General features: G+C 35.5%; 1 protein-coding gene across 2 annotated transcripts in view; it reads left to right on the plus strand.

The window, feature by feature from the left end:
• The first annotated feature begins 207 nt into the window (after positions 1–207).
• The window catches only part of LOC148270760 (uncharacterized), a 28,832-nt gene continuing 16,381 nt past the window's right edge, over positions 208–12,658 (plus strand). For both annotated transcript variants that reach the window (XM_088242220.1, XM_088242221.1), the window contains exons 1-5: positions 208–504; positions 3,267–3,386; positions 4,313–4,459; positions 7,723–7,936; positions 8,670–8,755. In XM_088242220.1, coding sequence (XP_088098346.1) covers positions 211–504; positions 3,267–3,386; positions 4,313–4,459; positions 7,723–7,936; positions 8,670–8,755 — 861 coding nt within the window. In that variant the 5' untranslated portion in view covers positions 208–210. The remainder of the gene's footprint in view (positions 505–3,266; positions 3,387–4,312; positions 4,460–7,722; positions 7,937–8,669; positions 8,756–12,658) is intronic.

The following is a 12,658-nucleotide window of genomic DNA, read 5'->3' on the forward strand; positions in this document are numbered from 1 at the left end:
TACCTAGGTAAATCATAAGACTTACATACCTAGGTAAATCATAAGATTTACATACCTAGGTAAATCATAAGATTTACATACCTAGGTAAATCATAAGATTTACATACCTAGGTGAATCATAAGATTTACATACCTAGGTGAATCATAAGATTTACATACCTAATCTATCAATCAAAATATTTATTTCCTCTTTCATTACAGGGAGGCGCGATGGGCTTAGCCGGGGGACAGATGGGCCAGATGGGTCCGGCGGGCCAGGCGGGTCAGATGGCCCAAACCGGGCAGATGCAACCCGGGCAGGCCGGCCAGATGGGCCAGGGGGGACAGATGGGCCAGGCGGGGCAGATGGGCCAGGGAGGTCAGATGGGGCAGGCGGGTCAGATGGGGCAGGGGGGACAGATGGGCCAGGCGGGACAGATGGGGCAAGGGGGCCAGATGGGGCAGGCGGGCCAGATGGGGCAGGGACAGCAGCCCACACAGGGAAAGGGACCACAACAGATGGCGGTAATTATTATTATATTTACTACTTCAAATTACTAAATAAGCACAAGTGTAAAGTGGGCACTTAAACCAACCAATGACGGGTCTTAAACCCTGTAAATGCCTAGACAGATTTGTTTGTTAAATATAACAGTGTAAGTAAATATATATTTAAGAATCAAAATTTATTTACAAGTAATTCAAATAGATCAAGTCATAGAAGGAATCGTGTGTTAGAAATACCATATTGTAAAACGAGGCTCGCACAGAGACATGCATATTTTATAGACCCAAAAATGTTTAATTCTTTTTTTACTGATAATATTTCATTGATTCCAAACTTTCAAAATTTTCCTCCTATTAAAAAACATGCACTATCCTGGATTCAAACTAAAGATATGAACTCTTTTTTTCTATTATTTATTTTGTTGCCCTTTAATAGTAAGGAATATTTTTGTGTTTTTATTTTAAATATTTTTTATTTCCTTTTTTAATTACTATAAAAAAAAATACTGGAGAAGCCGTGTAAATAGAATTCTCCTTTGCGAATTTAAATATATTTTTTATAGCGGACAATTAAATTATTTTCTCCAAAACTGCCAATTTGAGCTAGTGGATTATGCAGCCAACAATCTATTAAATGTACTCGAACCAGAGAAAATCAATATGTACAAACACCGACTAACCTGGTGTTGAGTCTTCTTCTTTGTCGGCGATCAGCTCACGCGCTAACGGGGAAACTGGTGATCGGGAAAACTGCACGCACACAATTGTCCGGAGTCTGGAGGCGGCGCGGCGGATGATGAATTAATGGCGACGGATGATAAAATGTTCGCGGCGTTATATTAACATTTACGGCGAAAAAAGCGAGAAATACTTTCAACAATTAGAAAAGCGTGCGAACATAACTCGTTGAAAAAGCGAAGAGAGTGGCGCTGAGGACGAGCAGTGTTGCCAGCCAACAAAATGTCCCGTCAGGCGTGGCAACCTCACAAATCAAAATTAGCCAGTATCTACTTACATGCGATTCTTCTGGCTAAAATACATTGAAATAAATTATCGGCTGAACCAAATACCATATTATCTTTTACAGAATGTTTTATTTTTTCTTTCTTATGTTATACAAAAATATTATAACTGTCCATTATTTATTATAGGAGCAAAAACTCATTAACATTTTCTTTTGTGGGATTTTTTTTTTACTATTTTTCTATTACTATGTATTTCGTTAATATGTAATTATGCTTTATTTTTTTAATACTCTGTTTTATTATTATGTTTATTGTAAAAAAAAAATAATAAAAATAAAAAAAATAAAAAAAAAGACACTTTACAAGCACAAGAGCTAGTTTCTTTTTTGGAAAGTTACAGTTATAACATTGAAAAATTGTAAAAGTAGATACAGTAAAACCTTGTTTTTACATTCCTCAATTTTACATTTCCGCTTTGAAATGTATAGATCCCATTTTTTTCCATACAATCTCATTCAAATATCCCCCCTATTGACGTTTTTCATAACCTTTTTTTCGTTGAACATTTTTTGAAACACATTCGATCTGTCCAAAGACGCCGAGCCGCACGCCGCCGCGTTTGCCCAAAATGGTGAATAAAATCAAGGGAAATAAAAAAATGTGTAAATTGTTGTCACAAACTAAATTCAAAGTAGGTTCAGTGTAATTGACAATTTTGTTTAAGTGTCCAATTTTGACATCAGTCGACGCATGAAGAACAAAGTCTTTACATCAATAAATTACGATGCAGAAAGTTTAGAAAATTAGTAATAGAAATATTATTTGAAGTTATAAACATAATTTGGAAAGAAGATTGTTTAAACAGTTATCATAAAAGTGTGAAACAGTTTTGCCGCAATGTAAATGACAGTTGAAATTCCGTGGTGCCATACTAAAAAAAAAAAACTGATACCATATAAATATAATTTCCCAATATTTAAGGAAAAACTCATTGTATGCATTTTATGCAAATTCTAATTTTTTTTTCGTGTTTTTAAGGTTAAGTTTTTTTTTTTATGAAATCATAGGTAAATATGAATAATCCCCAATTATGACAGTTTTTACAATTTTTCCGCAGTTTTTCATTTCCTCACTTTAGCGTTTTCCTCAGTTTTACACTTTTTTTTTGCTGCTCCCTCAAAAAACCTAAAACAAGGGTTTTACTGTTTTAGTGGGAAAACGTGTTACTATATTAATTAATTATAGTAATAAAAAATAAACAGTTTTTAAAAAAATTGTTATTTTTTTGGGCTTGTCTTTGTTTTATATGCTGTTGTTATAATAAACTGTATCACATCATTTATTGTGTTTTTTTTTTCAATAGCCTGTCTATATTATTTAAATTGTTCCTTTATCCTTCTTCTTTCCTTCCCATCCCCTCTCCTCTCTTCATAGTAAAGTGTTATTTTTTCTTATATATATATTTATTTTTGTTAATCTTTGCTTTTAATTTTTGTATAAAATTGTAAGATTCAATATGTCCGTGTATTTATAATTTTCTCAAACTGAACGGTTTTGGGTAGGTAGGAAGAAATTGCCTTAAGGCAATATACCCGCCCTTATATGTATATTTATTGTATATGTATATAAAGTGTCAAATAAATAAATATATTATTGCGGTTTTTGTGGACTGCATAAATAAATGGGCTTTCGATTTGGTTCAATATTTTCTTGCGTCTTTTTAAAAAAAGTTATGGTAACTTGTATAATATTCGAACAATGAGGAACTTCTATTATAAATTCTAGGTTTACAGTATTTTCGCTCGCTTGTTTCAGGGCATGCAGCCAGGCGGAGTGGGGCGGGGGGCGGGGGCCCCGGGCGCCCCCGGCCAGCAGAGGCCTCAGTACGACCACATAGAGGCCGCCAGGCAGCAGAACTTGGAGAAGATCATGGCGGTAAGTAGATATCGCTTCTCTAACTCTAAATACTGTCTACGGTACAAAACAACAAACAAACAAACCATCACGCCGTATTTCCATAAGGGTAGACAGAGAGGATAGAACGCCATGCACTTGGGCCGTTTATTTTGACTTTTGACATATCCATCTTCGAGTATTTGTTGAATTTTTTGTCTTCCTCATTTTCTGCGTCCATCAATATTCGCATTGTGAATCTTTTTAGCCATTCTTTAACTGTCCATTCGGTTCACATGTCCAAACCAACGCAGGGCTCTTTTCTTGATTTTGTCGATAATGCTTGTCGGGAAGACTTGGAGAAATGGAGTGAACGTAGAAATAAAATTGACTCCATGTTTAATTTACTAAATGGCTGAATTGATGTACCATGGTTAATGAAACAAATGGCATTCGATGTTCCAATTCGCCAGTTGCGAAATAATAATGTGCTGTTCTTTGATCAGCACAGCGCAAACTATGGCTTGCATGAACCAATGTCCCGATTGTGTCTCATTGGAATTAAGAAATATATTAAATATGGAAAAATTAAAATCAATCTACTTTGCACTAGCCTAATCCGTATTACGGTATGGAATAATCAAGTTCAAGTTCTCTTCCCCTTCTTCTCGATGAGTTCTGCTGATTGGTCAGCTGAACTACCCTAAACCGGAAATCTATTACAACTCTCTTATCATTGGTTGATTCGGAAGAACTAGTGAAGTCATGCGAAGTAGTTCGTTTTTATTAAAATAATTTTTATAATTTCTTGTGTATATTTTCAAGAAACTTCGGAAAAAGGGATTGTCTCCTTTGCTTTCCTGATCAATCGTCTAAATCCTGTAATTCACTTCGTGCGGTCGTAAAAGCCAGAAGAGAAGTCTCGACTGATTAGCGAAGTAACGTGTTTACCCGCTTGTTGATTGCAGCTCCAGCAAACCCTGGAGGCCGCCCAGCAGCAGGAGGCGCAGTACAAGAGCCAGATGGAGATCATGAACCAGATGAGCAGCGTCAGGCAAATCCAGAATAGTCTCCACGTAGCGCAGCTGCAGGAACACCAGTTCAAGCAACTCGAGGTAAGCCTAGAGGACTCCTTCACACTAGAGGTGGTAAAAAATTTGTAACTGCCATTTTAAAACAGTTACCCTTCCAAAACTTAATTAAATCGTTTAAATAAACGAAAATTCAACGCCCCGTCGCACTCCGTACCGCGCTTCGCCCTAACTTCAAATCTTTATCCATAATACCTACCTACTCTTGTAATCTTTCAAGAAAGAAGTACATACACACATAAAATAACATAATTAAAAAATCTCATAACATTGCACTTAATTGATTAAGTAAATGTAAGGTTATGAGATCTTTTCGTCTGAAAAATCCAATCATACACGACTACTCACTGAACGATGAAATATTATCATCTGTGTCTAGTATACGAAATTTGGGTATTATACTTGACACTAAACTCTCTTTTACAATTCATATTGAACATGTTATCAATAAATCATTCAAACTTCTGCACAGCTGACTTCAAAAATATCAATACCCTTAAAACTCTCTTCTGTTCCCTAGTTCGCCCGCACCTAGAGTATTCCTATGTTTTCTGGTCTCCATATTATGATGTTCACATCAAGAATATTGAATCAGTTCAACGTCGATTTTTAAGAAATATAGGCTGGAGGTTGGGCTTATCCAGAGACCTATATACGTATAATGAGTTAGAAACTACCTTGAATATATCTTCTCTTCAAGACCGTCGAAATAAATCCGACCTTATAGTCCTATTTAAAATTCTCAACTCACTCTTTGATGCGCCTGAACTACTGAGCTCGATAAAATTAAATATCCCAACTAGAAATCTCAGACAAAACTTACTCTTTCATACCGATAACCATAGAACTAACTATGGTTTTCATTCCCCTGTGCCCAGAATTCTTAGGTCTGCCAACAAACATACCAGTCTTGATTTCTTTGATAACAAGTTGTCTTCTTTCAAACGATCACTGAATCTAATTCAATTATAAACACCTCTCTCCCGCTTCCACTCCCACAAAGTCTACTATAAACCATCGAGTCTTTCTAATTTTGTTATAATAATTTTCTATGTATAAATGTGTCCATAAAAATGCCCATTGGGCGTATATATAAATGAATAAATAAATAAACATAAAAACTGAAGGTGTTTCCACAATAGAATAGCAAATCAAACTGAAACAATGTCATAACCAGTTGTAACCTTTAAGGGCCGGTTGCATCGACAAAAGTTAAGTTGAAGTCAGGGCTAAAGTCAAATAAAAGTTACTTTTATGTCAAAATGCGTTGCATCAAAAAAAGTTACTTTTATTTAACCGGCTAGGGGGGCGTTTAAAGTGAAGTTTAAAGTTAAATGCAATCTGCCATCTGTCAAAAAAGCGTCGTGAGTGTTGAAATCCAGTGATCGATCTGTGAAAAGTTGCACAAAATGTCAATTTTATCTGATTTTTCGTCTTCCGATGACGAATTTATCATCGAGTATATTCTAAACCGAAAAAAAAACTGTTCAAACCACGGAACATTTTTGTGGGAAGAGTCCGACTTTATCGTAAGATTTCAAATGTCAAAAAAGTGAAGAACTAATAATTATTTGAATTTTTAATTGTTAATTATTTTTCAAAACACAGGACTTGATCATCAGCGGCGTGGTGTAAAATAAATCTAAATCATGACTGTATTGAAATGCTGTTTATTTATTTTTAAATAGAGCTAGATTGAGCTCAGCTAACTCTTTCTGGGCATTTAAGGCTGCCATAGTTTCCCGAAAAATGTCTTTTTTTTGCTCTACTTCTAGAGTAAAAAGTTCTTCATTTTGTTTTAGCTTTTGCTCTTTTAATTTTTTATCTACTTCAAAAAGGACGATGTTCCTTTTGTTCTTTTCTTCTCCGAATGTGCAGTGTTGCTTCGCCCTTTCGCACACACTGAAAATTAGAACGAAATTCAAATGTTAGTGCCCAAAGACGCGTCGCGGGGCATGTGTATTGCTACATGTAAATAAACAAGTACGTGCTTGGGCAAAAATCCCAACAATTTTTAGGGTGAAACTTAAACCTTTACAGTGGCGACATTCTTAACTTTAACTTAACTAAAATATTGTTGATGCAATGGAATTTTTCAGTTACCAGATTTTGAGCCTTAACTAAGTTTAAATATTTAACTTTAAACTAAATTTATACCAACTTTGATGCAACCGGCCCTAAGACATTTTAAAAGAGCGGGAAAACTTCACTGTTTTGAATAAACTGTGAGCCTACACAGTTTAAAAATAACTGCATTTCAACAAAACCTTTTAAATGTTACTAGGGTTCATTTTTACATTTTTGACCCATCCATCCCAACTCCATGCAATATTATCGGAATTTATATACAGTAATGAGGCACTTAGGCGCACAATTTCTTTAAAATCCGACCCTGCCGTTTGTATTAAAGGAATGCTAAGTTTACTAAGTGGCTCAATTTTAGTGTAAGCTTTTAATGTAAGTAAAAAAGCCCGCCCAATTTACATGCGCATCCAATTGACAATTTCGTGTACATACAATATTGATAATATAACGCTGGTAATTTATTATAAATGTCAAATTAATAATTAAATACATAATATAATACGCATTAAAACATAATTGTAGGTATAAATTAAATGACATTTTGTGAATTTAAAGGTCTCTCTTTGCATTTAATAAAAGTTTTAAGCTAAAAAATACTATTGTTAATCCATAAAATAAGGTTCCTATAAAATACATTAAATGATGATAGAAAATTAGTAATTTTTTGTTAAAAAACGGTAAAAACATTAATATTTTTTTTATTCTTAATATAATATTTAATGCAATAAGGGAAATAGGAAGCCAAAAAAATTGAAAAAAATTTTACATACTTAAATTAAGATTTTTTGTGGAGGGGGGGGTTGCCCACAAATTCCCGCAAAAATAGTTCTTTGCATTGACCACGCCCCTTATATATCATGATTCGGTTAAATTTTGAACTTTGTGACTGATAAAATTTAAATAGAACATTGTCACGAATCTTGACATCACAATTCTCAAAGCCAAGCATGTCGCATTTTTGTTGAGATATATTTTTAACAATTTTATTTTAAAAGTTATCAATGAAATATCCATATTGGTTTTGAAAATACAATTAATTTTTCCAAATCCATTTAACATGTTTTTATCGGTATTCGTAGTCTGTTATATTTCCCTATTATATACTTAAATTTTAAATTCAAATTTTACGTGTATTTTTTTTATCAAACTTTGTATGTGTCTAGAAAGGATGTTAAGTGTTAAAATATATTTTTACCCTCCAGGAGCAGCAAAGGAAGCAGTTCGCCCAGCAGATGCAGATGGGTCGCGGGGGGGGTGCGGCCAACCAGGGCCCGGGGGGCATGGGGCCCGGAGGCATGGGCCCCGGCCAGGGGCAGGGGGGCATGGGGCCGGGGGAGATGGGGCCGGGGGGCGCGGCCATGATGGGGCAGGGCCCCGGGCCCGCGCAGGGACCCCAGCAGCAACCGGGACCCCCGGGTAAACAATATTTTGAATGTTACACGGTGCATAATGAAGTAGTGTTGCCTTTCTGACCCCTGGTTTTGAAATGAGGAAGTTGGAAGAAATTTCACCTTTTTTAAAAGTAATTTCTTTGAAATACTGTCCAGTAAAAAAAAATCGTTTTATTACTTAATAGTAGAATAAAAAATATTTTTTAATTTGTAATTTTGAATTCCCGCAAAATCGGTCATTGCTTTGGCCACGCTCCTAATACGTCACAATTTGTGTTAATTTTCAACTTTGTTCCTAACCGTTCAAATTTTTATAGAACATCGTCACGAATCTTGACGGCACAACTATCAATACCTAAATGTGTCTCGTTTTTCTAGTGACATATTTTTAATAATTTATTTTTTTAAAGTTTTGCATGAACACATTTCTCCACAAAATCCATATTGATTATGAAAATACAATTAATTATTCTTAATCCATTTATTCGTAGTATGTGATATTTCCCAATTGCGTCAGCCCTTACACACATTTTAGGAAAAGGATTTGAGCTGGTAACGTCTATCGATTTTAATCCTTTTATCAAAATGTTGTGGACTCATTCGGCCCATTTTGTTACATATTTTAAATATTTTTTTAGTTTTTATTTACAGCTACACTTCAAATAAAATACAATTAAAGATAGGACGAACAAAATAAAAAATATTTACCTCGAGACAAGATCTGGACCATTTTAGTGATTGTTTAAATCTTTTTCCAGGCGGTCCCATGGGAGGGGGTCCAGGTAACCGTATGATCCGTCCCGTGATGTCGAGCAATCCGGGACTGAGGCACTTACTGCAGCAGGTAAACATTACCACCTATAACACACACCCAACACACACTGACACGTTACATTGTAATCTTCATATCTCGTCTTCAAAACTATATACCTGCCAATCGGTCTTTCTTGTTGACTATGTGAGACATGTCATCTGTAATTCTTGTTGACAATGTGAGACATGTCACCTGTAATTCTTGTTGACAATGTGAGACATGTCACCTGTGATTTTTTTTACCCAAATATTTTGTTTTGAGAGTAATTTTCAACGAGTTATAAATAATAACTCATTATTGGGAAATGGGAATCAAATTATGGTAGAGTGGGATTTGAACCACGGACCTTTGAGCTGTGAGTCCGAGACACTAGCCACGGGACCACAACCCCATTCTATGACTATGTGATACATGTCATCTGTAATTCTTGTTGACAATGTGAGACATGTCACCTGTGATTAATGTTGACAATGTGAGACATGTCACCTGTAAATCTTATCATGTCATCTGTGACTTTGTGATACATGTCATCTGTGATTAATGTTGACAATGTGAGACATGTCACCTGTAAATCTTATCATGTCATCTGTGACTTTGTGATACATGTCATCTGTGATTAATGTTGACAATGTGAGACATGTCACCTGTAAATCTTATCATGTCACCTGTGACTTTGTGATACATGTCATCTGTGATTAATGTTGACAATGTGAGACATGTCACCTGTAAATCTTATCATGTCACCTGTGACTTTGTGATACATGTCATCTGTGATTAATGTTGACAATGTGAGACATGTCACCTGTAAATCTTATCATGCCATCTGTGATTAATGTTGACTATGTGATACATATCTGTTGACATTCGTAATTCTTGTTGAATAAGCGAAATGTTTCATCTGTGATTGATGTTCACTATGTCTTACACGCTCTTCGTAATTCTCGCTCACCATGTGTGACATGTATTTTCATCTGTGATGAATGTTGACTATGTCATACATGTTATTTGTAATTCTTGCTGCCTTTGTGTCACATATCTAATATTGTTATCACTGAACTTGTGTCGCACGACATTCATAATGCTCGCCGACTGTGTCCACGACATTCATAATTTCTTTTAATTTTGTGCCACATGTCATCCATTATTCCTGTTTATGACATGTCTGTCTGTCTCTTTTGTCATTTGTGTTTCCTACCAATGATGCATCAAGTAGCTTTCATAATTCCTTCTGACGATGTATACTTGTCTTCCATAATTTCTGTTGATGACATGTCACATTTCATTCATGTCTGTTGATTATGTGTCGTTCATAATTCATGCTGACGATGTGTTACTCGTCTTACTAGTTTATGCGAATCGAGTGACATGTGTCATTTGTAATTCCTGCTGATGACCGCTGATTGTCCGCTGATTATGTCATTTGTAATTCCCGTTAACGATGTATCACACATCATTCACAATTCCCGCCGACTATCTGCCGCGTGTCATTCACAATGTCTGCCGACTATATGTCGTTTGTAATGCTACTGACGATGACCACATCATTTGTAATTATTACTATCCAGAAACCGAGACAAATACGATAACAACTTAAATAAAATGTACAAGATCCGTAACTAATTACAATATTTTATAAATGCAACTTTATTTATCAAGCATGTTATATATTTCTAGCATGAACACGTTCTAACATGCATTGTACAAATTAGCATGCAGCAAGGCTTTTTACATACATGCCACATTTCATCTAACTATTAATAATAATTGTTTTACTCAAAAGGGTTATAACAGATAGTGTTTGTATTTTTGACAACTAATTGGGTTTTCAACACTTCTTACTAACTAAGCACTACATTATGTTAAATTAAATATAATTTAAAATCAATAACGTAAATGTACATAGATTCAAAATTAATTATGTACAGGTAAACGTCGTTTTACGCCTGGGTTTCGTTCCGAGAGACACCAGCGTAAATGAACACAAATATAATGGAAGATGTGAGGTTAGGTTCCGTGTCAAAATTCTAAGAACAATCTAACATGTTTATTTAATACATCGTATCCCGAGAATGTATGGATCAAATATTTGCTTTACGAAACATGACAGAGAAATTTCTTGCTAAAAGCCAAAAGCTTTTCTGCGCATTTGTCGATCCGCAAAAAGCGTTTGATAGAGTTGACAGAGAAAAATTATGGAAGGTGTTATCGGAGTACGGAGTACGGAGTAAGCGGAAATCTAACACGTGCTATTGCTTCTCTGTATAAAGACAGCACAGCATGTGTTAGGGTAAACGGATCATACACATCGTGGTTTGACATTCATAAAGGAGTGAAGCAGGGATGTGTTATGTCACCATGGCTGTTCAACGTGTATATCGATAACTGCATGAAAGAACTAAAAGGATTTAAAAGTCAATTGTCTTTTGTATGCTGACGATGCTGTACTCCTTGCTAACAACAAAGAGGAACAGCGATTTGCTGATGAATGTCGATAAATCAAATGTGATGGTTTTTGAAAGAAATGAAAGTATGACTAAATGTGAAATCACTGTGAATGGAGTTATACTAAAACAAGTAGAGGAATTTGTGTATCTGGGAAGTATGTTCACTAGGGATGGAATGACTAAGAAAGATATTGAAAGGAGGGTGAGTGCCGGGAACAGAGTGAACGGTGCACTTAAATCGACCTTGGCAAATAAATGCTTGTCACAAGAGGCAAAATTGGCAGTTCACAACGGAGTCCTGGTCCCGTCCCTGATGTATGGGAGCGAAATATGGACTTGGAAAAACAGGGATGAAAGTAGGCTGAATGCTGTCGAAATGCGATCTCTCAGGCGAATTTGTGGTAAAACTATGTACGATAGATGCACAAATGTTGAGATCCGTACATTATGTAAGGCTGAGACAAGCATTATCGACAAAATCAAGAAAGGAGCTCTGCGCTGGTTTGGACATGTAGAACAAATGGACAGCGAGAGAACGGCCAAGAATATTTACAATGCGAATGTTGATGGATGCAGAAATAGAGAAAGAGCGAGAAAGATATGGCATGACCAAATCCAACAAATACTTAAAGATGGACATGTCAAAAGTCGGAATAATCGGCGCGCGTGCATGAGAAGATGTATGAATGTGGAGGAAGCGAGATCTGAATGCAAAGATAGAGTGTTGTGGCGTTCTATCCTCTCTGCCTACCCTTACGGGGAAACAGCGTGATGGTTTGTTTGTTTGTTTATATTCAAAATAAATGATAAATTTATTTAATAAATACAGTTTAAATTCGTTTACAACAAATAATATTATCTTGATATAAATAATGAATTTTTTGTAATAAATACTAACTAACCAGTTCGTCGATACTAAATTAAGCATCCAATTTCATTTGCTTTGATTTCTGCTTCCTTTCTTGCAGATTCATAGCATAAACTACAAATATTTGATTTTTTTATTTATTTTAATAATAGTAAAATAAAAAATATAATCATACCTTTTAATTTTTCTTAAGAACAAAACGAAAACTAACTCGGAAACAATTTCACACACACAATAGGCTGCTCGCGTACACGGTACTAGAATAATACAACGTGTAAAAGTGTGTCTGCTATTAGAATCGGGGCGCCTACTGTCGTCTGGTGTCGGCCGAACCGCGGAATCCCACGCTGGCACCAACCGGCGTAAAGCTAACCGGCGCAAAACGACGTTTACCTGTACTTTGTTAAAAAAAAGAAGTGTTATTTTTGTGAAATTTCAATGACGTCATAATTTTTATGTTGAAATATTTGATTCACCCGTGTCCAAGCGGGTTAAGAATACAGCTCTGTGTGTGTAATAGAATCAGGATCCCAATGGACTGTTTTCGACTGGGTAACTTGCTCAAAAGAATAAAAATCCTCAAAAGAAATTGAGTAAAGATATGTCTGCTCCATGAATCTA

Source organism: Micrasema longulum, unplaced genomic scaffold, assembly GCF_059751315.1.
Source record: "Micrasema longulum isolate JH-2025_06_02 unplaced genomic scaffold, ASM5975131v1 h1tg003436l, whole genome shotgun sequence".
NCBI classification, from domain to species: Eukaryota; Metazoa; Arthropoda; class Insecta; order Trichoptera; family Brachycentridae; genus Micrasema; species Micrasema longulum.